This window comes from Protobothrops mucrosquamatus, unplaced genomic scaffold (assembly GCF_001527695.2).
Source record: "Protobothrops mucrosquamatus isolate PMUCROS unplaced genomic scaffold, P.Mucros_1.0 scaffold2194, whole genome shotgun sequence".
Taxonomy (NCBI): domain Eukaryota; kingdom Metazoa; phylum Chordata; class Lepidosauria; order Squamata; family Viperidae; genus Protobothrops; species Protobothrops mucrosquamatus.
In genome coordinates, this window is record NW_015388287.1 from 117,438 (window position 1) to 143,792 (window position 26,355).

At 38.8% G+C, this 26,355-nt stretch overlaps 1 protein-coding gene across 1 annotated transcript in view; it reads left to right on the top strand.

The window, feature by feature from the left end:
• The window catches only part of ZZEF1 (zinc finger ZZ-type and EF-hand domain containing 1), a 71,776-nt gene that overhangs the window by 35,859 nt on the left and 9,562 nt on the right, over positions 1-26,355 (top strand). The window contains 18 exon segments of the mRNA XM_015824304.2: positions 542-1,034; positions 4,981-5,145; positions 5,601-5,720; positions 7,167-7,328; positions 9,601-9,730; positions 10,581-10,719; positions 11,904-12,069; positions 12,923-13,185; positions 14,440-14,600; positions 15,521-15,695; positions 17,503-17,639; positions 20,476-20,753; positions 21,580-21,754; positions 22,169-22,301; positions 23,185-23,381; positions 24,440-24,559; positions 25,108-25,293; positions 26,240-26,340. Of these exon segments, the coding sequence (XP_015679790.2) occupies positions 542-1,034; positions 4,981-5,145; positions 5,601-5,720; positions 7,167-7,328; positions 9,601-9,730; positions 10,581-10,719; positions 11,904-12,069; positions 12,923-13,185; positions 14,440-14,600; positions 15,521-15,695; positions 17,503-17,639; positions 20,476-20,753; positions 21,580-21,754; positions 22,169-22,301; positions 23,185-23,381; positions 24,440-24,559; positions 25,108-25,293; positions 26,240-26,340 (3,301 nt within the window).

The following is a 26,355-nucleotide window of genomic DNA, read 5'->3' on the forward strand; positions in this document are numbered from 1 at the left end:
ACAATTCAGGGTTTTAACAGCTACTAGCACCTTGAATTAGGTTCATTAGCAAGTAAAAAGATTTCAGTTTAGTTACGTTCCTCTTAGGCCAGTAAGGAAGCATGCTACAGCCACAGAAGATTGCTAAGACCTTCTGCTTTTCTAGAAATGCCTGACACATTTGATGACTGGCTTTTCTGTCTCCCAGTAGTCTCAGGGTCTTGTTACCAACTGGGACTGTGTTTGAATTGCAACAACCAGCCTCAGTTTGCCATTGCCTGGATTGACAAAATAGTGCACTGATGTGCTTAAGGCTAACCCTGAGATTTGCAGAAGAACCCAAGGCATTATTCTACAGTAATAGCTACTTTAATTTGTGTGAAATTTGTATTGCTTTTTTATAGTCTGCTTCACTCACTCACTCACTCACTTGGAAATGCTGTATTCCAAAGGTGGGTGTTCCAGTTTTCTAAATAAAAACCTCAAGAATGGTCTGAGAATCTGGGGTGCAGAGTGTTGCTTGTGCTATTCTTAACAAAACGTATATTGCCTTCCATTGTAGCACAGCAGTGTATCCAGAAAAGTCTTCTGTTGCTGAATTTTTTGCCTGTACGGCCCAAGACTGAAGGCCTTAACTCTGATCATCTGGAGGACCCTGGGCAAGTCCTTAATGGTAAACGCCATAGGACAAGTTCTGTAGTAGAAGCAGATTTCCAAGCCTCACATCTATCACCTGCTTGTGAAGCAACTGGTTTTCCTTTCCCTGAGGGAGGTCAAAACTCTGAACTCAAGAAAAAACAAGTGCCCGATTCCCCACAGAGGGAACTGGCTTCAGCATCCCAAAATAGTTCCCTGGAAAAAAACTCAGAGCCAGAAGAAACCTTGTCCCCCCCTTCTACCCCGACCCGCAAGCCTCCATTCAGCCGTGGACGGCTACGACTCCTCTCCTTCCGTTCAATGGAAGAATCTAAACCTGCACCCAGCATAAAGGAGAAATATCCCATCTTGAAAGACATCTTGGATTTCATTAAAAATCAATCTCTTTCTCATGAAAGGTAAGCCACATTGTCCCCTGGATGCAAATCTGTGTATAGGGCTGATAGTATTTTCTGCTTTAGGGTTCCAGGAGTGGATAAGTTGTTTAACCCTGTAAGTTATAGTCAAGAAAAACTGCAAACAAACCTCAGATATTAAACAGGAATGGAGCAAATGCAAGGAAATATATTTTCATAGTTATTTCAGTACTTAAACAGAGCAAAATAGTCCCTGTTTTAGTAAAGAGAATACTTGTTTCAGTTTATAGTTTTAGAGCAGATATAGAGTGGATTACTCTACAGAAAAGAAATTAGGCAATTAACTTTGAAAGTTCAACAACAACCTGAATTAATGTCAGAACAAAGCAAATATAGAGCTTGAACTTCTCTTTGAAATTGCATAAGGCAACAGAAATAGCATTTTCTTTTGATTGCTTTAGCTAGTGTTGATCTCTGAAGTATGGCAAGCAAACTGAAAGCTATGTTTCCAATAATGCAAGGGAAAGAACATTGTTGTGAAAACGATAGTGGTTCTAACTGGCTCCTCAGGACTTGAGACTTGACAGGATAGTGGAAGGCAACCATTCAGGTGCTCCAGGATCAGCAATTCATGCCATGCTATCCTATGCTAATTTGGAGGAAAGACATTATCTGTTTTATCTGAAGTTTAATCCACAACTTGAGCAAGACTTGTAACTTTTTCCCTGCCAAGATTCTACTAATTCTGAATTTGGTTCCATGTAATCTGATGCATCCAACATCTAATTATTATTGTTCAATATTTATGTGAAGCCGCTGGGTGAGATCATTCGAGGCTTTGGGGTGGAGTTCCATCAGTACGCTGATGATACTCAGCTGTACATCTCCACCCCGGGTCACCCCAACGATGCCCTTGACGTGATGGCCCGTTGCCTGGAGGCCGTACGGGTCTGGATGGGAAGGAACAGACTCAGACTCAACCCTTCCAANGAAAAAACCTTTTGTGAATGGGATATTTATCTGTAAACTTGGAAATCCTCCCTTTCTATTTTTAATAGAACTGCTCCAGTCTGCAAGGAACCTAGTACAATATACTCAATACCCAAACTGCAATGGGTATTCAGTACACTTGGTAGTTGGTTAGGGCTTAACCATGGTGCCAGGTTGCCCCATCCCAAGTATCCAGGGAAAACGATCTATCTTTCTTTCTTTCTTTCTTTCTTTCTTTCTTTCTTTCTTTCTTTCTTTCTTTCTTTCTTTCTTTCTTTCTTTCTTTCTTTCTTGCTTTCTTGCTTTCTTGCTTTCTTGCTTTCTTTCTCCCCCTAACCATAGCCAAGAACTCTGAATTTGTTGGCGATGTCCATTTTGCTCTATGACTTCATGGGGACCTAACACTAACCCTAATTGGAATTTTCCTCCAATGGGATTTCCCCATGTATTTTACCAGGAAACATAGATAGGGCACCCTAGAAAAGTGAGTGCCCTCCTAACCATACGCAAGCACTCAGAATTTGATGGTGATGTCCATTTTGCTCTCCGAGTTCATGGTGACCTAACCCTAACCCTAAGTGGAATTTTCCTCCAATGGGATTTTCCCATATATTTTACCAGGAAACATAGATAGGGCAGCCTAGAAAAGTAAGTGCCCTCCTAAACATACCCAAGCACTCCGAATTGGTTGGCAATGTCCATTTTGCTCTATGACTTCATGGTGACCTAACCCTAACCGTAAGTGGAATTTTCCTCCAATGGGATTTTCCCATGTATTTTACCAGGAAATATAGATAGCGCAGCATATAAAAGTAAGTGCCCTCCTAACCATACCCAAGCACTCCGAATTTGTTGGCGAAGTCCATTTTGCTCTATGACTTCAAGGTGACTAAACCTTAACCCTAAGTTGAATTTTCCTCCAATCTGATTTTCCTATGTATTTTACCTGGAAACATAGATAGGGCAGCCTAGAAATGTTTGTGCCCTCCTAACCATACCGAGATACTCCAAATATGTTGGCGATGTCCATTTTACTCTATCAGTTTGCAATGTTCTAACCCTAACCCTAAGTGGAATTTTTCTGCAATGGCATTTTCCCATGTATTTTACCAGGAAACATAGATAGGGAAGCCTTGAAAAGTAAGTGCTCTCCTATTCATACTGAGGTAGTCCCAATTTTTTGCCAATTTCCATTTTGCTCTATGACCTCATGGGGACCTAAGCCTAACCCTAAGTGGAATTTTCCTCCAATGGCATTTTCCCATGTATTTTACAAGGAAATATAGATAAGGCAGCCTAGAAAAGTAAGTGGCCTCCTAACCATACCCAAGTACTCCGAATTGGTTGGCAATGTCCATTTTGCTCTATGACTTCATGGGGACCTTATCCTAACCCTAAGTTGAATTTTCCTCCAATCTGATTTTCCTATGTATTTTACCAGGAAACATAGATAGGGCAGCCTAGAAAGGTTTGTGCCCTCCTAACCATACCGAGGAAGTCCAAATTTGTTGGCGATGTCTATTTTGCTCTATGAGTTCACAGTGTCCTAACCCTAACCCTAAGTGGAATTTTCCAGCAATAGGATTTTCCCATGTATTTAACAGGAAATATAGATAGGCAGCCTAGAAAAGTAAGTGCTCTCCTAACCATACCCAAGCACTCTGAATTGGTTGGCAATGTCCATTTTGCTCTATGACTTCATGGGGACCTAACCCTAACCCTAAGTGGAATTTTCCTCCAATGGCATTTTCCCATGTATTTTACCAGGAAATATAGATACGGCAGCGTAGAAAAGTAAGTGCCCTCCTAACCATACCCAAGCACTCCGAATTTGTTGTCAATGTCCATTTTGCTCTATGACTTCATGGGGACCTAACCCTAACCCTAAGTGGATTATTCCTCCAATTGGATTTTCCCATGTATTTTACCAGGAAACATACATAGGGCAGCCTAGAAAAGTAAGTGCCCTCCTAGCCATACCCAAGCACTCTGAATTGGTTGGCAATGTCCATTTTGCTCTATGACTTCATGGGTACCTAACCCTAACCCTAAGTGGAATTTTCCTTCAATGGGATTTTCCCATGTATTTTACTAGGAAAGATAGAGAAGGCAGCCTACAAAATGTAGTTTCCTCCTAACCGTACCCAGGTACTCCGAATTTGTTGCCGATATCAATTTTGCTCAATGACCTCATGGTGACCTAACCCTAACCCTAAGTGGAATTTTTCTCCAATGGCATTTTCCCCATGTATTTCACCAGGAAACATAGATAGGGAAGCCTTGAAAAGTAAGTGCTCTCCTATTCATACTGAGGTACTCCCAATTTTTTGCCAATTTCCATTTTGCTATATGACCTAATGGGGACCTAAGCCTAACCCTAAGTGGAATTTTCCTCCAATGGCATTTTCCCATGTATTTTACAAGGAAATATAGATAAGGCAGCCTAGAAAAGTAAGTGCCCTCCTAACCATACCCAAGTACTCCAAATTGGTTGGCAATGTCCATTTTGCTCTATGACTTCATGGGGACCTTATCCTAAGGCTATCTCCGAGACCGCCTTCTGCCGCAGACTCCCTCCCACAGGCCGGTACGCTCCCACAGAGCGGGCCTCCTCAGGGTGCCGTCGGCCAAGCAATGTCGGCTGGCGACCCCCAGGGGGAGGGCCTTCTCTGTGGGTGCCCCCACCCTCTGGAACGAACTACCCCCCGAGATCCGGACGATTCCGGATCTCTTAACCTNAAATAGGGACAATTTTTAACGATTTTAAAGAGCCACAGCTACCAATATTTGGGTTTTAATTGGTTTTTAGTAGGGGAAATTTTTTGTATGATGTTTTAATACGCTGTGAGCCGCCCTGAGTCCCATGGGGAGAAGGGCGGCATATAAATCCTGTTAAATAAATAAATAAATAAATAAATAAATAAATAAATAAATAAATAAATAATTATGATGGTGGTGATATTCTGTCATCTCATTTGGATTTGTGTTTTATCCCCAGTGTCGTGAAAGTCCTTGCTTTGAGGAAGACTCAAGCCAAAAATATTTTGGAAGTGCTAAAGATGATCCTCCAGTGCCTAAAATCCCTCGGCCAACCTCACTGTTTTGTTCCACCTTGCATCATTTTCCTGCTGGAACTTTTAGCTTGCCAGAAAGACTTCACAAAGTAAGACATGATGAAAACCATTTCCCTGACATTTGATCAACTTAGACCAGTGGTGGCGAACCTATGACACGTGTGCCAGAGGCGGCACTCAGAGCCCTCTCTGTGGGCACGCGTGGTGTGCCCCGGAGATGGCGAGGGACTGGCCCCTGCCGCCCTGGCCCCGCCCACCCAGTCTGCCATGACCACCGCGGCCACGCCCACCCGGCACCCGGTGATAAATAAGTGGGTTTTGGGTTGCAGTTTAGGCACTGGGCCTCTAAAAGGTTCACCATCACTGACTTAGACCATAAATAATTGGACGTGTGTTTTGGAATGTCCACTTATCCATGGAATGTCCTATCCCCACATCCCATATATATATATAGATGTAAAGTAGATATCAGTGAAGGATTTATGATGTAGTTCATCAGCCAGCCTTATGTTGTTGGGGTTGTTTTTTTTTTGCTTGTTTCCAGCTATTTTGGACACTTAGAAGGGTGTGGAGCTGAATTACACCGAGAAATTCGGGAATCTTTCTACCAGCTGCTTCACTTCTTGGTCAATGCTTTGAAAGGATTTAACAACTACAGTGACAAGTATGAGCCTTATTCATAAAGCATGCTAAATTACTCTTTAATCTTATTGCTTATCTTGGTAATGGATCTTCTTGGTAGCCAATGGTCCTTCTATGATGGAGAGTTTATAAACTGTTATTTGCTCATTTTGTATACATACATACATATATTTTTCTGAAACATTTGAGATATTATTTTTATATGGATTTTATTGGTGTATCTGATTGTTAGCCTCTCAGAGTTACCAGGAATGAATACCATAAAAATATTATAAATAATCACCATGTATTGTTTGTAGTGGATGAGAAGGAAGGGATCCGTTTCGCTGAGATTATTTCATTGTTATATTCAGATTTTGCTAGGTTGAATGCTGTTTTCTCTGAAAAAAAATGTTTGAGTTAATGTCAGTCTGCTGATTCACAGGGATAGACATCTATATGTCTTGATTATGTTATTCATAGAAACTATTATTCCAGTCAGTGAGTTATACAAAAATTAGCTGGACTTTCTTGGTCTCTCAAATTAAACTTTCTTCTAAAAAGGGAGATCCTGAAAATTCAGTGTCCTTTTTAAAAACCTACATTGCCAGGATAACAGTAGGTCTTAACTAAGGGAAGTTTGGTTTTCCCACAATTCAGTTAACATCTAGATCAGTTTATATATCATATACAGCTGATTTAGTGATATATTTAATAATTATATTAATTTAGTGATGCTAAGAATTACACAGACTGAAAGAGATAAGCAAGTCTTGTTTTATCTTTCTGAAGAAATAAAAAGCTATTAAACTAAAACCAAACCTGGTACATTTCAGACAGACAGTGGCACATTTTCATTTCACATTAAATTTGACTAATCAAACCTTAGGCAGAATGAGTGGTTATAGTCAATATAAGTGTGTAAAAGTTTGCTGACTTCCATGCAATGGTCTCTTATTTGTTTCTGTGTTGGATTTCAATTTATTGTTAGAAATGTATCAATATGTGGAGTAAGATTCAGGAATTTTTAATGTTAATAGCCATTAGGTGACATTTCATTTTTAGTATACCCTTACTGATATAACTGAGTACAACTGTTCCACTAATGGAGATGGCGAGTTATCATTACCTTGGCATAGGAAGAATGAAAGCTGTATTCTGAATATAACTAGATGACACTAAATGGGAAGAGGCTATTATCAACCAAATCATAAACGTCGCTCCATTTGACAAGTGAAAGAGTCCCATTTTCGTACATCTGGTTAGTTGGAAAAACAGAATAGTTTTCATAATGTTCGCCTGCCAGCTTCTGGCTGTTCCTATGCTCCAAAATTTAGGTTCTTCTCCTTGATTAATGTGTCTGATTGCCATGTAAAGTCATCTTAGTTGGCAGCTATTACACAATCTTCCTGGTAGTTAAATTATATATTATATAAGCAGGATGCCTTGAATAGCAGCACTCAATTTCATTAGATTATTATTTGTTTAGATCATTACTGCCTGCCTTGTCCTGTGTGCAGACATGTCTCCTTCACTTTTTGGATATGGGCTGGGAGGCAAACGATCTTTCCTTCTTCATTGATATTCAACTGCCACGTCTCCTCCTCACCATGTCACAAGAGAACATAAGTACACATGACAAGATAATTTGGTAAGTCAGAAAAACATGTGATATTAAAAAGAGAAGTCAGTGAAATAATTTAAGAATATCTTTTGTACACGGATATTTTCCACAACCGCTTTGAAGGCTGTTCATTAAAAAGGTATTCATTATAAATACCAAATGTTAATTTGAATATTGATGGGAAATTAAAGCTTGGGGAAAAAGCAATAACAGGACATTGATTGTATATAAGGATTGAATCCAAATACAATTAAAATATGTATAAGCTAAAAATGATCGATAAATGTAACAAAGATGTTTTTACTTAGTTGATACCGTAATAATAATAATAACTGTATTAGCCTAATATGAGATAGTAGATATTAAGGGAAAAAGAGAGGAAATATCTGATGTTGTAATTTGAGATTTATACTAAAGACTTACGTATGTTATTGAACTATTGATTAACCCAGTCACCACGTTGCTTTTTAAATAATTGTAAAATTAGAAAATCAATAAAATGTTATTAAAAAGGTAGTAAAAATCTTTAAACGACTACCGGTATATATAGAACGTGCTAATATTGTGAAAATTATGACTTCACTATTAGTCACTTTCTGCAAAGAGGGAATAGAATTATAGCCTTAGGTTTTGTTTTGTTTTTTATTTAGAATAATGTAGTTGTTGCTTAAAGCTTGATTTAGATTTGTCTTCAACTGCACGCAGGCATCAATGCATACCTACACTGCAGATGGGTTGATGGGTGTGCATAAGTTGCAGATAGCTGCAGATGAGTTGACACGCACACCTCCCAAATCTCAACTACATGTTGTGCAAAGATGTGCATGGTAATTGGTTAATAAGACTATATTTTCTATGCTTTGTTGTTTGGGTGCCCCCCCCCCCAGCCAGGAGGTTAACATTTGCAAACATTTAAATGCAACAGCAATGCAACCATCTTCCAACTACATATGTATACATTACCTCACATGCAGTGAAGCACAAGTCTAATCCTAACTTTAGTTGGTTTTGAGCATTAGGCAAAGTTGGCCCTTGTTTTTCTTGAAAAGGAATAAAAGTTTAAACTGGGGGAAATTTAAAAACTGGGAAATTAAAAATAATGTTCCATAAGTAGGGGCAAATTACTTTCTTAAAACACTGTCAAGAAAAAAAACTTACGACGCAGTCAAAAACTTACGATGGCTTGGGAGCATCTTCACTATTATTTTTACCAGATATACCGGTAATTATATTTACATCTAATAGGTCATTCATTTCCAGTGGCGTACAGAAGCAAATAGGGCTCTTACTTAATAGGACAGAACCATGAAACGAGCTCATACTAAGTAATGATTGTGAATGTTGAGCCCCAACAGATTGGAAGTGTTAGGCTGAAAAAAAACCCCCACTACAATTGCTCTCCCCTGTTGTCTCTTTCTCTTGCTAATTAGATATAAAAAGGTGAAGGTGTCCTTGCGGGTTTTATTCTGCTAGTCGTAGCCGATTTTAGGAGGCGGTGCTCATCTCCGTTTCTTTAACTGATTGAACCAGCGCCGGCCAAAGACATTTCCATAGTCATATGGCCAGCATGACATCATGTCACAGCACGAAGCATATGGCCAAACACAGAACGCTATTACTTTCCCACTGAAGTGGTATCTGTTTATCTCCTTGTGTTTACATGCTTTCAAACTGCTAGGTTAGCAGTTGAGGCAAGTGACAGGAGCTCACTCTATCACACGGTGGTAGGACTTGAACCTCTGGAGTGTAGACCTTCTCTGCTGTCTTTTAAGCCACTGAGCCACTGTGCCTCTTCTAATTAAATATGGGATGCTGCAATTGAAGTTCTACTGATAATACTTAATTATATATTTTTATTGAAGGTGAAGCAATAATTGTGAAGCAGGTAAGACTATTCTGCCTGGATATTTAGGTTTTCTGTTAATATTATCTTAAAGGTATTTCATCTTTTGTGAGAGAGAAGATGAAGAGCATATTTTAAGATGACATTTCTGTCTGTCATATGTTAAAGCTGTACTTACATTTTTTTAAAAATCTCTCTCTGCAACTGGATTTCCTGCTGTTAACGTTGCACTTCAGTTACTACAGTATATATTTCCTACCCAAAGGTCATGCTAGCTAAAAATGCTAAAGGCTAAGATCATTACATTTCAAAAGCAGCAACACAGAGAATGCTGATTACTGAACCAGAAACTGCAGCTTCTTTCTTTTAGTTTTGCTTATGCAAATTTGTTGGAGATGGTCTTTCTGGCTTTGTCATTGTTCTAAATGAGTTTTTAATGTAATGCTTTGTTCTCAGCCAATGCAACAAAGAAGAAGAAATTGTAGACTACAAGCAAAACTCAGAGTGGATGGATGAATGCCAGGAAGGAGTTTTTGAAACCTGGTGTGACAAGATAAGCCAAGCAAGCCCTGATAAGCAGAGAAAGGTCATAAGGATAAAAATGTTAACATGGGTTTTTTTTTTCAGATAAAAACGTTTTTAAAACAGAGTGATGTGCTGTAGCTTACATATGTTAAATCTTTTGGACAGCAGTAGGACTGGAAGAGTCTGTTCAGTAATATCTGAACAGTTAATCCTCGACTTATGACTGTAATAGCCTGGCAATTAGGGTCATAAGTTGTAACAGTTATAAAGTGAGTCATCACATGGCCAATTTTACCATCTTAGTTGTTGTTAAGCAAACCCATTGGGGGGGGGGCGCTCTGGACCAGTTTTTGCTGGAAACCAGACGTAAATGCCAGTTTACAGCAGAAACATAAACTGCGGTTCTGGCAGAAACATAAATCATGGTTGTGTGATTGCAGGATGTTGCAAACAGCCATAAATACAGACCTATTGCCAGGTGCTCAAAGCACAACGGAGGTAGTCAAAATTTCAAAACCAGGTTGTAGGTTTTTGGAGGAGGGTCTGTTGTAACTTCAGACAGTCCCTAAGTGACCATCATATGTTGAGGACTACTGTTGTGGCTTTGGGAACCTTCCGTATCCAAGCCTCAGTTGAGCTTCAAAGAGATTAGTTAAGCTATTATAGAATTATTCAAAACACAGACAAAATATAATATGTATTTCTTCCCTTTGAAATTCAAACCAACTCTGTCAGTGAAATTACTTCCAGGTTTTGGAAGATGCCATCCTTCTTGGATTCCCATTTCCATCTGATTGCTCCTGTGCTTTTCTCCAGTTTTCACTAGGTGGGAAAATAGCACAACACCCCCACTATCCCTAGCCATTTTGTTATTTATTGTTCATCAGCGTTTTATCACTCTTTCTTTCTAGATGCACATGTTCATTGCCCGCTACTGTGACCTGTTACATGTGGATATATCATGCGATGGATGTGATGAGATTGCTCCGTGGCATCGTTACCGCTGTTTGCAATGCAATGATATGGATCTGTGTAAAACATGCTTTCTGGGTAAGGTACATAGATGGAAACTGTATCATAGGCTTGATTTCCCATAATGGAGCTGTAGTTCAACTTCCACTGTTATACTGAGAGTCAGTTGGGGGGGGGCATGCGGGTGTATACACCCACACACATACATGCACACTTAGACAAATATATTCACAAAGTAACTCCACAATTTAACAAAGTGTGGAAGGATATTTGTTGAAACCAAATGTCTACATCCATTAAATCTAAGTGGGCTTTTTTGAATTTCTGTAGCAATACTGACAGTGATTTGATGTCATAGGCAGCTGCTCTTCTAGATGTAAACCATACAGATGATTATAGTAGGTGGAGAATGGATATTTCAAACCGTTCCAACTAGCAAATGTAGGATTGTGTAACTAGGAAATGTCTAATTGTCCTTACAGTTGTTTGCTGCCAGGGGTGGTGTTGTTAAGAGTTATTTTCTTTTTAGATTTTTATCTCACCTTTTTATATATAACTCATATTTAATGCTTAGGCCTCCTATTTTCCTCACTGCAACAACCTTGAGAAAGAATAACTGGCCCCAAATCACTTAGCTTTCATGCCTACAGGAAGCCTAGACCTCATAGTTACCCAATAGCTTTCTTTTTTTAATTATGTACATAAGGTTAAATTTTGTTTGTTGCAGCTGAAGTCTACTGAACTGAGGGTTTATTAAATCAAGTGTTTATTGCTATTTATCTATACACACATCTCACCATTACCTTGAAAAAAATGGAAACGTTTTAAATAAAACTATTCAATAATACAATGCTAATTATGATTTAGTCTCACGGCCAGTTCGTTATATGATTCTCTGAAATAAACTTAAAACAATCTGCTGATTTCTTAACTATTAACATTTCTCTGGAGTAATATATCAGCTTCTTGTGGAATGATATTTATACAGCAAGCAGAGCAGTTATTTCATGGCGCAGTTTCTTAGCTTCTTCAGTAGGGGAAAAACAGGTAGCAGGGCAATGCATCTACTGGCCCCCAGTTACATGACAATTTTGGATGTGTGTCTTTGAGGCTTTAGATCAGTGTTTTATAAACTTTGCAACTTTAAGATGTTTGGACTTCAAGTCCCATAATTCCCCAGCCACCAGTGCAGAATGACCTGCAGGACAACAATGCAGCATGTGAATGATGGAATGATGTGTTTTGCATTTGCCTACTAAAAGGTGGGGTGAGACCTGAAGGTCACGAGGCCAGTCATGACATGATTAACATGGAGTATGCGTGCAATCACTGCCAAGGGATTATTGTTGGCCAGCGCATTAACTGCAATGTGTGTGAAGATTTTGACCTTTGCTATGGATGCTACTCTGCAAAGAAATACTCTGACAGGTACTAGCCCATCAGCAGCTACTAAAAGCCAGCCTATCACTTGGTCATATTTGGGTGTCATTTCTCTATGTATTTACACTGTCTTTGCTATATGAAGAAAGATGGCTGGGGGAGGATGAAAGGAACAAAACGGGATAATTGAAAAGATTTAATTTCTTAGAAAACCACTTTGGTTATTCCATTCTGCTTTGCTTTACTATCTTCCCCTATAAGCAAAGGTTTTCTATATTGATAGTCCTCAACCTATGACCATAATGGAGCTTGCCCATCAAGTTGTAAGATGTGATGGTCATAAAGCGTGTTGGTCACATGACAAACCCAATTTTATAACCTTTTTTTGCTGCGGTCAATAAATGAACCAAGCAAATTTCAATTTTTGGCAAAACCATCATAAAATGCCGCAAACAGCCATAAATGCAGCTCAGTTGCCAAGAGCCTGAAGTTCAGTCACATGACAGAGGGCCATTGGACTACCTGTACTGCAGTATTGAAAATCTATTGATTCATCTCTGCTTCCAGTGTATCCTGATCTTATTTGCATAATTTCTATCAATTTTTACTATAGTCTTTGACATTGTTCCCAATATTTGGTATATGTATAAGAAGAGCTGCTTCTGTTTAAGCAAAAACCTAGTATCTATAAAATCATTGATTTTCAGCTGGGTGGTACAGACTGGGTGGTAGCTGGTGCCTTGCCATGAAGTGGGTCACACGATTGAACCATCGGTGTTTCATTCTTCACTGTCGCAAACAGTAGGCTTCAGATATATCTGAACAAAGTGCAGGGGAAAAAATATCTTGTTGTTATTAATGATCATATCAACCAGCTTTTATAACCCTTTTGTCGTTTTAGCCACCTGCCTACCCATAGCATCACTGTGTATCCAATGATGACCTTTAGGATCAGCGACTGCCATAGGCTCATCCAGCCTTATCTTCACAACTATTCCTGGCTCCTTTTTTCTGCCTTGGCTCTCTACAGCGCTGACTTGACTTGTGGCAAACAAGCAGATGGGGAAGAACTCAGTCCAGAAATCATCGCTCATGCTAAAATCCTACAGCAAGAATGTGTTCAGCTGATTGGAGATTGCCTGATGAAAGTGCAGCATGGCAAAGGTGAGCGGAGATGTTGTCACAGTCTATGGGGATAACCTTGAGAAACGGGAGGAGGAAGAACCGCAGCCAGAGCAAAAAGTGAGATATGAGACGTCTCAGGGGAAAGCATCTCAGAAGGGACTCTCTCTAGTTGCTTGGAAAATAAAAGAAAGGGGGGACTGATGTGTTTTCAGACTTGCAAGGTTCAGTTACTGTAACCTTACAATAAAGGCAGTGTTAGAACTCATGGTTTCCTGTCTGGACTACCTTGAAAGGCTGACAGACATGCTGGCTATTTGAATACAAGTATTTAACATTCCTGTCCTGGCATAGCTTTGGCGGACATAAGAGTCCACCAACATGAAGGATTTTTGTCCACCAAAAAATCTATTCATCAGATATCCTCTTCTAGCGTTGGAACCAGATCAACCTTATCTGGACTGAGTCCCTCCTGAATAGCCATTGCAGTCTGTATAATTGATTCCTTAAGCTGTTTCTCTTAAACTTAGTCATATAACAAAAATAGTAGGAATTGGGAATTTATGCTCTGCACACAGATACTTTCAAATTACTCCACAGGGATAGATTGATGAACATGTTACCTTCTGAGGTTTCTCTGTGGAACAAAGGAGAGCTCATCTTTTCCTTTGTATGAACCAAGATGTTTTGACTACTCTTGCCATTATTGTGGTACCTGTAACTCTCGGATGCTTGTCTTGCCTCAAGAAAAGTTCAGTTGCTACTAGTGATGATTGACCTTCCATCTTTGTTAGCAGCATTTCTGGTTGTAAAATTCTCTTTGTACTAAGTTCATTTTTCCCAAATTTGCAGCAAGAATTTGCCAAGAAAATTCAGGATGACCTCACTGATGGTCCAGATATCATGAGCAACGATATTTAAGGCTACTGAAAATAAAGCAGGATGAGGAGGGCTGTGTTCCCTCCCACCATCCACATTTTGTGCAGGCCATCCACACAGTAAGCAATGCTGTTCCTGGCCCAGGTCCACTTCATCCTGGATCCTCGGAAGTAACTCTAGATGAGGTAGAAGTTGTCCAGGATGGCTGGATAAAGGAATCCCCATTTTGTCCCTTTCCTGGCAGCTTGAACAGAACAGAACAGTCACACAAGGAAGGGGAAGGATTCAATAGATATGTGGTGAAACTCATTCCATGATGTATCCTGTCTTTCTGAAATTCATTGATTGGGGTGAATTCTGAATTCAGACTGTTTTTATCCTGTCTTGAACATCTAAACTTTCTTTCTTCGCCTGCAGGTCTGAAAAGCCAAACTCTGCTTAGTATGTTGCCAGAAGAACCTTCGTCTGAAAATGGGGTGCCCTCCGTTGACTCTTGCACAGAGAGCCATGTAGAAAACGATGCCAGTAAGGAAATCGTGGAAAATAACAAGATGCCAAAATCTGTCATCCATAGCAATGTAAATATTTTTTTTTTGAAAACACACATATATTGAGTAGTTTAATTTGCTTATAAATGCAGAGCCTTATATTAAAGAGACATATGCAAATATGTGAGTATCTGTTATACACTCAACAGAGGGGAGATGGATTCTAAATGAATTTATTTTAGTTTTTTTATCCTGTTTTTATAAATAACTCAAGGCAGAGAACATACTTAATACTCTTTCTTCCTTCTATTTTTCCTCTACAACAACCCTGCGTGGTAGATGGGGCTGAGAGAGAGTGACTGGCCCAAAGTCACCAGTTGGCTTTCATGCCTTAGGTGGGACTAGAACTTGCAGTGTCCTGTTTTCTAGCCTAGTTACTTAACCACTAGACGAGTAAGCAGGTCAAGCTGTATCCTATAGAGGAAGGTGAATGAATTCCAGGATTATTGGTTCAGCTGGTCTTAGGCAAGATCTTGTTATGACCTCAGTTACATCAAATTGAAGAGGTTCTAAATATTCTTGGGGCTGAACCTTGAGCCTCTGTAGCTCTTATCTCTTGTGTTCATAGTCAGTTTCTGAATAAGCTGCAGTTGACACTCTCCCTTTGGAGACCTAGGAGGTTAAGTGTTCGTTTAAAACAGCCTTCTTTAACACTGAGCACTCAAGATGTGCTGCAGTTCCCAAATCTGATGACTTTGCTAACTCGGAATTACAAACCCCGCATATCTAGAGAGCTCTAACTCGGGGAAGTTAGTTCAGATATTGGGAATGATCCCCTTTATTGCTCAACAAGAGCATTAGAATTTTACACTGGTTTATGGTAAGTTATTCTATTGGAGCAGTGCTGTTAAACTCGATTGCAAATAAAATGGCTAAAATTAAAAACACTTCCTTAAAGTCACTAACTGCTTAAAAATACATTTTGAAGTTAATCTGTTATTTTTACTTAGGGAGATGGAAGCACTACTGAAATTCAGACTTCAGTAAATAAAAAACAAGAGAGTAAAATGAAAATTGAGAACAAACTTTCCAATGGTCTTCCACCAAAGAAAGAAATGGTATCACAGGAGAAACAGACACTTGCTTTTAATTCAGACTTACTTGCAAAAGAGAGCATATCCTCAGGTAAATATTACTTTTTAGCTCCTTTATATATAAAAAAGCAGTTGCTGTTCGGTTTCTTTTTTCTTACTTCTTTATGTACATTCTTTGCAACCAACTGTATTACTATTGGTCTACTAACAGCAATACATTATTGTTAATTTCTAAATTGCCTAATATTTTTTAAAAAAACTGACCCTAACTAGTCAGTTTTTAGAAAATTTTAGGCAATTTCAAAATTAATAATTATTGCTATTAGGGGCAGACCCATAGTAACACAGCTAGTTGCAAAGAATGTACAGAAACAGTCAAACATAAATAAGGAAGAATGAATGATTGTTAGCAAGCAAATATATGAAATTTTAAATAGAATTTTAGAGCAATCCATATTTAATACTGCAAGTTGAAAGTGAAGACACATGTAAGAGAAAGTTAAGAGAATGCTGTATTTTGTAGTTAGCAGTATTTAAAGGGTCCCTGGTTTAGTATTTTAATGTTTTGTATGTTACCACAGTAGAAAAACTTACTTTTTCGTACAACAAAACCCCTGTGACATAAGTTGGGCTGAGAGAGTAATTGGCCTAAAGTTACTCAGTGAGATTCCGTAACTGAGGTTAGATGAGACACCTTATTAACTTCAACACAGGCTCACTCATTTCTCATTCGTGGCTTAGAAAATCGGTAACATTGAGCCTAACTGCATACACAAGGACATTTTGAAAATTAACGCTAGTGTAGGTGTCCATCATACAATCAGAAAATTGCTATGATTTTTTCAAAAACCTTATTAGTATAATACATGTGTAATGCTGTATCCTGGTAATGCCAAAAATGATCATCAGCCTTCCAGAGGTAGATACATGAATTCCTAGCATGCTATATCTCTCTCTCTACCAGTCCATGTACAGATAGTCCTCAGTTAATGATTACTTGTTTAGTGATAGTTCGATGTTACAGTACTGCTGAATAAGGAGACTGCACAGCATCTCTGCAGTCACATAATTGCAATTTGAGCATTTAGCAATTGACTCTCAATTATGGCCACAACATCCTGCAGTCACGTGATCGCCATTTGCGACTTTCCCTGCTGGCTTCTAACAAGCAAAGTCAGTGGGGAAGCCAGCAAGAAATCACAAATGGCAATCATGTGACATCATGCTTAATGATTGCACAGGATTTGCTTAACGATGGTAACTGGAAGTGCCATTTAAGTTGGCACGGTCACATACATGAATAGAATAGAATAGAATAGAATAGAATAGAATAGAATAGAATAGAATAGAATAGAATAGAATAATAACTTTATTGTCACTTTAAATGTACACTCATTGGCATACATTAAAATGAAATTTCATTGCATACAGCTCTTCAAAGGGTCACCACCTCATATATACACTACATAAATATGAAAAATAAATAAATACAGAATTATGCATATACCCACATATATTATATGACACAGAGAAACAACAATCTAGTTCAGGTTATGTATAAATGTGCATGGCGAGAAAAACAAACCTTGCATATACCCACATATATGACACAGAGAAACAACAGTCTAGTTCGGGTTATGTATACTTGTGCTGTCGATAAACAATGTGTTGTTTATCGACAGAGTTGCCAGTTTCAACATTATTCACCAAGGATTACCTATATAAACATGGAAATAATATTCATTTGGGAATATTTTACTATACTATATATGATGAGGAAATGTGCATCATTATGAAGATTGAATTGATGCATTGTAAATCTGCAGTGATTGTAATATTACTAATATTTTCAACAGTAAGCATAATTTGAGGAAGCATTTTCGTTTCTTGGTTTACAGATGTTGAAGTTTCTGATGTTTTGCCTCCGCACCAAGCTGAAGAAAAAGCAATGCCTGATCAAGCGGAAATATTTGCTGAATGTTCCCAGAAGAGGATTCTCGGGCTACTAGCTGCAATGTTGCCTCGCCTGAAATCCGTAAGGAATTATCCAAATTAGGGAAAACAGTGAAGGAGTTTAAGTGCCAGATAATTAAGGAAGAAAGAAAAGGACAATCCGTCCAGAAGATCATATGAATCATTAGTGGTTTCATCAAAGAATTTGAGAGTAGGAAGGAGCTACTTAGGACATCACATTCAATCCCTTCCTCAATTCAGGAATCTATATATATTTGCTTAAGCAATGAAATGGAATCCATTAGCTCTAGTTCCACTGGCAAATTGCTGTTACTGTTGGAAAGTTATTCTAGCATTCAGTTGGAATCCATTTTCCTGTAACTTTATTATTTCACATCCTATGCTTTGGAATGAGAGAGGTCTTGATCTTCATTTGTGTGACTTCCTTTCAGTCTTGGGAGATAGCAGTATTAAAATGCAACTAATAACGTAAGCAAATATTTGAAGAGTGCAATTACATTCTCCTTAATTGTAGGTTCTGAAGACTAAACATGACTAGCTTCTTTATTCTCACTTTATAAATCTTAGCTTCTGGTCCCCTGGTCATTGTTCTTCTCTGAACCTATTCTAGTTTCTTCAAATTCTTCTTAAAAGACATAGTAGTTAAAGTAGAGTACAGAATAGGGCACAAAGATTGTTTCCTGCAATTTGAAAATCATATTCCTTTGATGCAGTCTAAAATTGTCTTTGTCTTTTTTGTAGCCACAGGTCATTTTGAGTTTTTACAGCACAGTCCAAATATAGTAAAAATACTGTAATTACTGTAAAACATGGTTTAAAGCCACTGTGGTAAAAAAAAATTCAAGAGCTCCCTCTTATGATAATAACTATAATTCAAACAGACAATTAGGTCCATGATAGCCGTATATGGGAAAAACTGGAAAATTGGAGCTGATTACAAATTAGAAATACATGAATTAATATACAATAAAATAAGTGCTGATGAAAAAAGTAAATTAATGCTGTGCTTAGTCACCATCAACCTGGCACTATCATTTGTAGACAGGTAGTCCTTGACTTACAGCCACAATTGAGCCCAAAATTTCTGTTGCTAGGTGAGGTAGTTGCTAAATGAGTTTTACCCCATTTTACGACTTTCTTGCCATAGTTGTTAAGCGAATCGCTGCAGTTGTTAGGTTAGTCACACAGTTGTTAAATCTGGCTTCCCCATTGACTTTGCTGGTCAGAAGATCACCAAAGGGAGGATCAGATGATCCCAGTGTCAAGATTCTGATTGACAGAGACAAATAAAGCAGAACTCCGAGGCTTGCAAATTCCTCAAAGAACAGAGTATCGGTACCTCAAAAGTGAAACCAAGTATGAAGAGATGCATAAAAATTCCCCAATACAAAGTTAAGAAATCCCTCCGCCAAAGCTATGCAAGCAACTACATTTCCCCACTCAGCTTGTTGGCGGGCTTTTCATGAAACGCCCAGCCTGCAATCTCGGGAGCAGCCGATGACCTTGGTTTCCATGAGAGAAAGTCCAAGAGAGAAAGTCTGTTTTGTCTAGTGCAGGGGTAGGCAACCTTGGCTCTTTTATGACTCGTGGACTTCAACTCCCAGAATTCCTGAGCCAGCCATGCTAAGGGAAAGGGAGAGGTTTCCAAGCTCAGCCATACTGACTCAGGAATTCTGGGAGTTGAAGTCCACGAGTCATAAAAGAGTCATGGTTGCCTACCCCTGGTCTAGCGCAACACCTGGCAAACCCCCTCCCTCCGTGCTATGTGGCAACTAGGAATGAGAAGGAAAAAGATGGCTGCAACCATGCTCATTCTAAAGTTGACACCCAGGATACTACAAAGGTCGTAAATATGAGCCACTTGCCAAACATCTGAATTTTGATCGCATGACCATGATGCTGCTGCAATGGTCATAAGTGTGCAAAACAGTCATGAGTCACTTTTTTCATTGCCATTGTACCTTTGAATGGTCATTAGGTGAATAGTTGTAAGTTGAGGACTACCTGTATTTATTTGAAGTCAAGAAAAAATGGAAAGAAATGACTGGTTAATCTTTGTTTTACTGATCCCAGTTTTTCATTTGGATTTTGTACATAACACTGAAATTATGTAGTCCCTACTCAGAACATCCCTTGAATTTGTTCTTTCCACCCCAAGCTGTCCCCGAAGGATAAATTGTTCTTTGGGCTTAGATTCTTGATACTAGTCTATGAATAATCACCATGATTATGAAAATGGGAAACTACGACAGCATTCCTCCTGTAGAAAGTTCTACTTCCTCTCTAATGAGCCCACCATCTTGGAATTCTGATGCTTGTTTCATCATTCTGGCAGAAACAACTTCTGCAGACACACATGTCCAGTGATTCTATCCCAAATCCTCTTCCAGAAGAGGAATGTTGCCAGTTCCCTTGCCTTGCTTACTTCTTGTAGTCATTTCTTTTTCTTTCCTGCAAAAGTATTAGAAAAAGCAGTGAAAAAAACTTGAGACTGTTTCAAACTTTTCTCACTTATCTAAATTGACACCTTTTAATTGAGAACAGATACTGGGTAGATAATAGATTTTTTCTTACATTTCCTACTTTGCTACATTACATACTATTTGGTAAAAATGAGTTGAGTTTCTAATAGTTACTACATGCTCAGTTGAATAATTCATCTATGTACCCAATTGGATTTGATGAAGCTAAGCAGAATGAGTATAGTTTGCTCTTTGTCAGCATTCGATTTAGAATCCACTGTTTGATATCCAGTAGACCTGTTGTTGGTTCAAAAACAAAACTGCAAATTATCTATCTTTGAAAAACTGAACCTTTGAAGTATGTTAATTAAAATAAAGTATGTTGTGTCACCCCCTCTGCTGATTTCCATATTCTTCCCTGTTCTCTCTTTGTAGGGCTTAACCATGTCTCTGATTAACTTGGACCAGATCCTTCCTCTCATGTTTGATGTTGTGATCTCCAATGCTGGCCATTTAAATGAAACTTACCACTTAACCTTGGGGCTCCTGGGACAGTTGATTCGAAGACTGAGTCCTGCAGAAGTGGATGCTGCTGTGAACAATGTCCTCTCCACCAAGCATAGCCTTGTGGCTGCTGGTGATGGCTCCATAGTGCCAGAAGGCTGGAAAACAACCCATCTCCTCTTCAGTCTGGGAGCAGTGTGCCTGGACAGGTCAGTTTTCATGACAGCTTAATCTCAAAAGCTTTAATATGTTCAGTTGACCCTTTCTATTATAAACTTGTCATGGAATGCCAGGTTGTCAAAAATGTTTGCAAGCACTGCTACTGCTCCAAAAAACCCAAAACTTAATACCGCCTTCAGTAAAAAAACAAAATTGAGGCTCACAAGGAATCAGTAAGAGCCGTGGTGGTGCAGTGGTTAGAATGCAGTATTGGAGGCTAATTCTGCTAACTGCCTACTGCCAGCAGTTCAAGTCTCACCAGCTCAAGGTTGACTCAGCCATCCATCCTTTCAAGGCCAGTAAAATGAGGACCCAGATTATTGGGGGCAATATGCTGACTCTGTAAACCGCTTAGAGAGGGCTGTAAAGCACTGTGAAGCGGTATATAAGTCTAAGTGCTATTGCTACCAGTAGTACTAATGTAAACCTTTTTTTAAGGGAAGAAAGAGAGAAATAGGAAATGCTGAAGATAATCCTGTATTTGTAGCTTGTTTGAAAGTAAGCTAATTTTTAAACTTTGGAAGACTGTCCCGCCTAGAGCAAAGATCTCAAAATCATTGCCTGAAGGCCACTTGCTACCTTCCAAGTCATTTTCTGCAGCTCATTACAATCCATGGGGGAAACAGTAAGTTCTGCAAGGAACGTCCCTCCTAGTTGGCAGGATCTACCCCAAGAGAAGGCAGCCTGTTTCAATGGGGATTACAAGTGAAGCAAAATAGACATTGGCTGCTTTCAGTTTTTGAAGCAATGCTGCCGTAAGGCAGGCACGTTCAGGAGCACATGTGAAGATAATTAATTCTAACTCTTGGTTTCTAGTCGTGTCGGATTGGACTGGGCTTGCACCATGGCAGATATTCTGCGAGCGCTGAACTCCTCCGCTCAGTGGCATGATGTGATTGCTGCCTTCACAGACCACTGCATCAAGCAGCTTCCCTTTCAGTTGAAACATACCAACATTTTCACGTTACTGGTACTTGTTGGCTTTCCAGAGGTGAGCATATTAAGGCACACGCTTTTCTAGGCCACTTTCTGAAGCTGCAAGTAAAAATGCAGCCAAGGCTGGCAGTGAAAACTTGATTGACTTCAGTTTAGAGGACTTTAGATGCAATAGACAAAAGTTATATTCAGGCATTCTTTCAGAATAACAGGCCAAATATCAGTAGTCCAGATGAATCACATAAATTGATGGACTATAATTTGTGTCAATTTACATGTGTATGTAATTATGCCAGTATCATAAATAGATACAAATGATGTAAATTTAGATTATAATGGCTAATCCCTCCCTCAAATTGTCCAGTAAATCATAGTTTTACTTGTAGCTTGCTTGGATAGAGAGCAAATCTAGCTATAATCTACATTAACTGAACAAATGTCATCTGAATGTCTCTTTCTAATTCTACAGGTTTTATGCATGGGAACCAAATCAGTGTATATGGATAATGCAAATGAGGCCCACAATGTGATCATCCTCAAGCATTTCACAGAGAAGAACAGGGCTGTGGTTGTGGATGTTAAAACACGAAAGAGGAAAGCAGGTTCGTGTTATCACATTTGGATATTTGCTTATATCTTGTATATAGAAACTTAGTTTGTGTGAGCTAAGTGGAAAATCACATGATCACAACTGTGCTTTCTTTTTCCCCACTCACGATCCAGTGCTGGCATATTGCTGCTACCTATAATTATTAGTTTCATAACTTCCACATTTGTTTGCCTCCTAACCATTCCTGCTTTGGAATGGTTATCCTAGTACTGAGATAATTAACAAGAAAGGAATTAGTGTTTGTAATTTACATTTATTAGAGAGGAAGGAATTACAAGAGAGTAAGCAGACATACAATGGGGATTATACTGGCTGTTTGCATAGCATGCTTGGTGCTGCCAGTGTCACTATGTCCCATTGTGTGCTTTCCTTCCATTGCAGTCCCTTCCTCTCCAATCTCTTCTCTGCAAGTGTACGGGGAGAAAAACAACAGGACAATGCATACTGACTGTAATGGTGATCATGTAACTGAAGGATGCTGTGAAGGTTGTAAATGCAGACATTGGTTGTAAAATTATTTTTCAGCACCATTGTAACTTCAAATGGTCACTGAACAAGGCAGTCAGTAAGCAAGCAAGGGCTATCTATATTGGAGTAAAATATTAGAAGTGGCTGAATGCGAATCATATGATAATATTATTTACTGCCAGCCTATTCTTAATCTATATTCTGTCTACATCATCTTTCTGTGAATATAAAAAACATAATTCTTTAAAGAGTTTATTTTTGAGATAGATCTGAAATCATTTTTTTAAAATGAATTTGTGTTTTTCTCACATTGCATCGTGTTAAGCCAAGGCCAGAATTAAGTAAACAGAGCTGAACCCAGGACAGCTACTAACCGAAACTTATGTATTCATCTATTTCTGTTCTAGTAAAAGATCTCCAGCTGATTAAGCCATGTGAGCAAGATGATGCTGAGTCTCAGGGCCAGCTCCGCCAGTATCTCCAACATTTTGTGTTTATAACTAGCCATCTTCTCCAGACCAGCATTGACAGTAGCCTTGCAGAGGCAGTGGAAGCAACATGGGTCTTATCTCTTGCTCTGAAGGGACTTTACAGAACACTTAAGGTACAAAAACGGACAAAGATTCCCAAGGCATCTTATGACTCAGAATTATATAAATCATTGTGGGGGGGGGGCATAGAAGAAAGAACACTGCTGATTTCTGATAAAGAAACATAGACTCACAGAACTGGAAGAGGCCATTTTGTTGTTGTTCAGTTGCTAAATCGTGCCCAACTCTTCGTGACCCCATGGACCACAGCACGCCAGGCCACTTGTCCTCCACTGTCTGCCAGAGTCTGCCTTAACCGATGCCCACTGCGTCAATTATACTATGTAATCATCTCATCCTTTGTTCTCCCCTTTCCTCTTGTCTTCATTTTTCCCAATATCGGGATCTTTTCAAATAAGACATCTTTTCTCATTTGAGCTTTAGCTTCAAAATCTAAGAAGCCATTTAGGCCATCACATTCAGTTTTCCGTTCTCTAATCCAGATTAAAGCATTAATAAAAAAAATGGCTGTCTAGCCTTGACTTTGAACCAATCATCTTAGGTTCTTTAAAATAACAGAAAAAAGAACCTGGAGGAACAAGAAGTTAAGAATATAACTTAAGAATGTTGATAGTTTTTATTAGCAAAAAGTTACAGTTAAGACAAAAGCCAGCAGCCAAAAACCCCTTCACCCTTCTAAAAAGTTATTTTCAATCTTTATAAATTTAATACACAAGCACTGCAATCCAAGATTACGTTTTCTTGATCAGGAATACTATATACCACACTATTTTTTCTTTGGGAAGGAACAGTGGTCTATAATTCTGTACACTATAGATGAAAATGTGATCCTTAATATGTTCAGTGCCTTTCTCATGTAAGAAATCCTTTAACAAAAAATCCTGAAAAAAATCAGTCCATATAGACCAGCATTTCTCAACCTCAGTATTGTTAAGATGTGTGAACTCAACAATGTTAAGACATCTGAACTCCCAAAAATCCCCAACATGCTGCCTGGGAAATTCCAGTTGAAATCCACCTATCTTAATGTTGCTGAGATTGAGAAAACCTGATAAACTATCAATCTTAGTCAAAGTGTTAACGGTTACCATTTTTTTCTTGTGACCAACAGACACATGCTTTTGAAGAAATCCGCACAGCCTTTCTGCAATCTGGCTTGCTTAAGCTATTGGTGAAGAAGTGTAGCAAAGGAACAGGCTTCAGTAAGACTTGGCTTCTGCGAGACTTGGAGGTAACATATCAATGCATTTAAGGGCTGGGCAAATTCTTCCCCACGTGCTCAGTTGTTTGATTATTCTGTACCTCGGCAGTTCCTTCTCATTCTTGCAGTTTTATATTCTTCGTCATTTCAATCTTTCTAATTGTGCTGCAGCTATGGAGAAGGAATGTTAAATGGATGTGTTGCTAGCCTTTTTGCTCCAGACTAGAATGATATACCCAGCAAACCTAAACTGAATGGAAATTGATGGAGGGAGGGGGGCTGGATGCTTTGTGAGTCTGTTATGGAACTACATACAGCACAACTCTGAGACAGCCTTTTTGAGAGTAAGAGTTCCATGGCACAATTCAATGAACTAATATTCACTTCATCACTTACCGATACATTATTATTGGTTATGTTCATGGTTTATTGTTCAACTACTAAAATTGAAGAGTATGGCTAGAGGCTAAAGAGGAAGCAGCCTGACAGAGGAGAAGCAAATCTGGCCTGTAATTTGTCTTGTAGCTTCAGTGGCTTTCCAATGGAATTTAAGTTGTACCTTGTCTTTGTCTTCGCAGATCTTGTCGGTCATGCTTTATTCTTCAAAAAAAGAGATAAACTCCATGGCTGAGCAGAAGGACTTAGAATTCAATGAGCGAGATCATGAACAAGCAGTAAATGAGTCTGTTGACACTTCTGATGCTGAGCAGAATAGGCTTGACCCACTGGAAGGCTTGGATGAAACCACCAAAATATGCTTCCTGGTACTGTTTTTTAATGTACAGTGGATGGGGTGGGGACAATGCTTCAGTTGTTCTCAGAAGCACAGCATGTAAGCTTGCATTGCACTGTACATGTTGTTTGAAGTTCTCTTCAGACAACAAGGGATTAGTCCTCATCAAGGCAAAAGACAGACCTAAGAATACAAGCAGAAATTTAAGATTAGTGTTTCACTCGGGGGGGGGGGAGGCTATTGGTATGTACAATCATACAGTGTGTGACCCTGAAGTTATATTCCAATTCACCACCTCTGCTTCAATATTCAACTTCAGTTTGTCCCAAAATCCAAATAAAAATCCTATTAGAATGTTACAGTGACAAAAATACAAAATCCATTCATGCCTGAATGATAATACTATCGATGTACTATCAGTTTCATGGACTCTAGTCAACTTTGAACAAATACACAGTTAGCCTCCGAAGTGAAGTCTAGTCCAAATGTAAAACTTTTTCTTGAACAAATCTATCTAATCTTTCAGGTAATACTAGGCTGATGTTTTTAGTATTTTTATTTCTTTGCTGTGTCCTGTCATAGTAAATGTAATGAATTGACAGAAATTGCATTGACACTCCCACCCTCCAGGTTTTGCAGGTAGATCTTATCCAGCCAGCCAGTATAATGATTGTATGGGGTGTGGGGGTAGGGTATTTGTGTGTTGTGGAAGCCTAACAAAATAATTCAGATTCAAACGTTGACTCTACCAATGCAATACTTCCACAGTGGTTTTTAGGGGAAAAGAAAAAAAAGTGACTTGGATTTTTGGTGTTTACTAGCAATGAAACATCTGATAAAAAAAAATATATTTGCAGTTATAAAAAAAACAACCAAGCCAAAACTAAGAATCCAACAATTCAACCCTGAGCTACATTGTCTACTATTAGAAAGTATTTTCCTTCTTCTCACCTAATCAGAGTTAAATCTATTTTCAGATGACACATGATGCTCTTGATGCACCTCTACATATTCTTCGAGCCATGTATGAATTGCATATGAAAAAGACAGATTCTTTCTTCCTAGAAGTTCAGAAGAGGTAGGAGAATTTTCG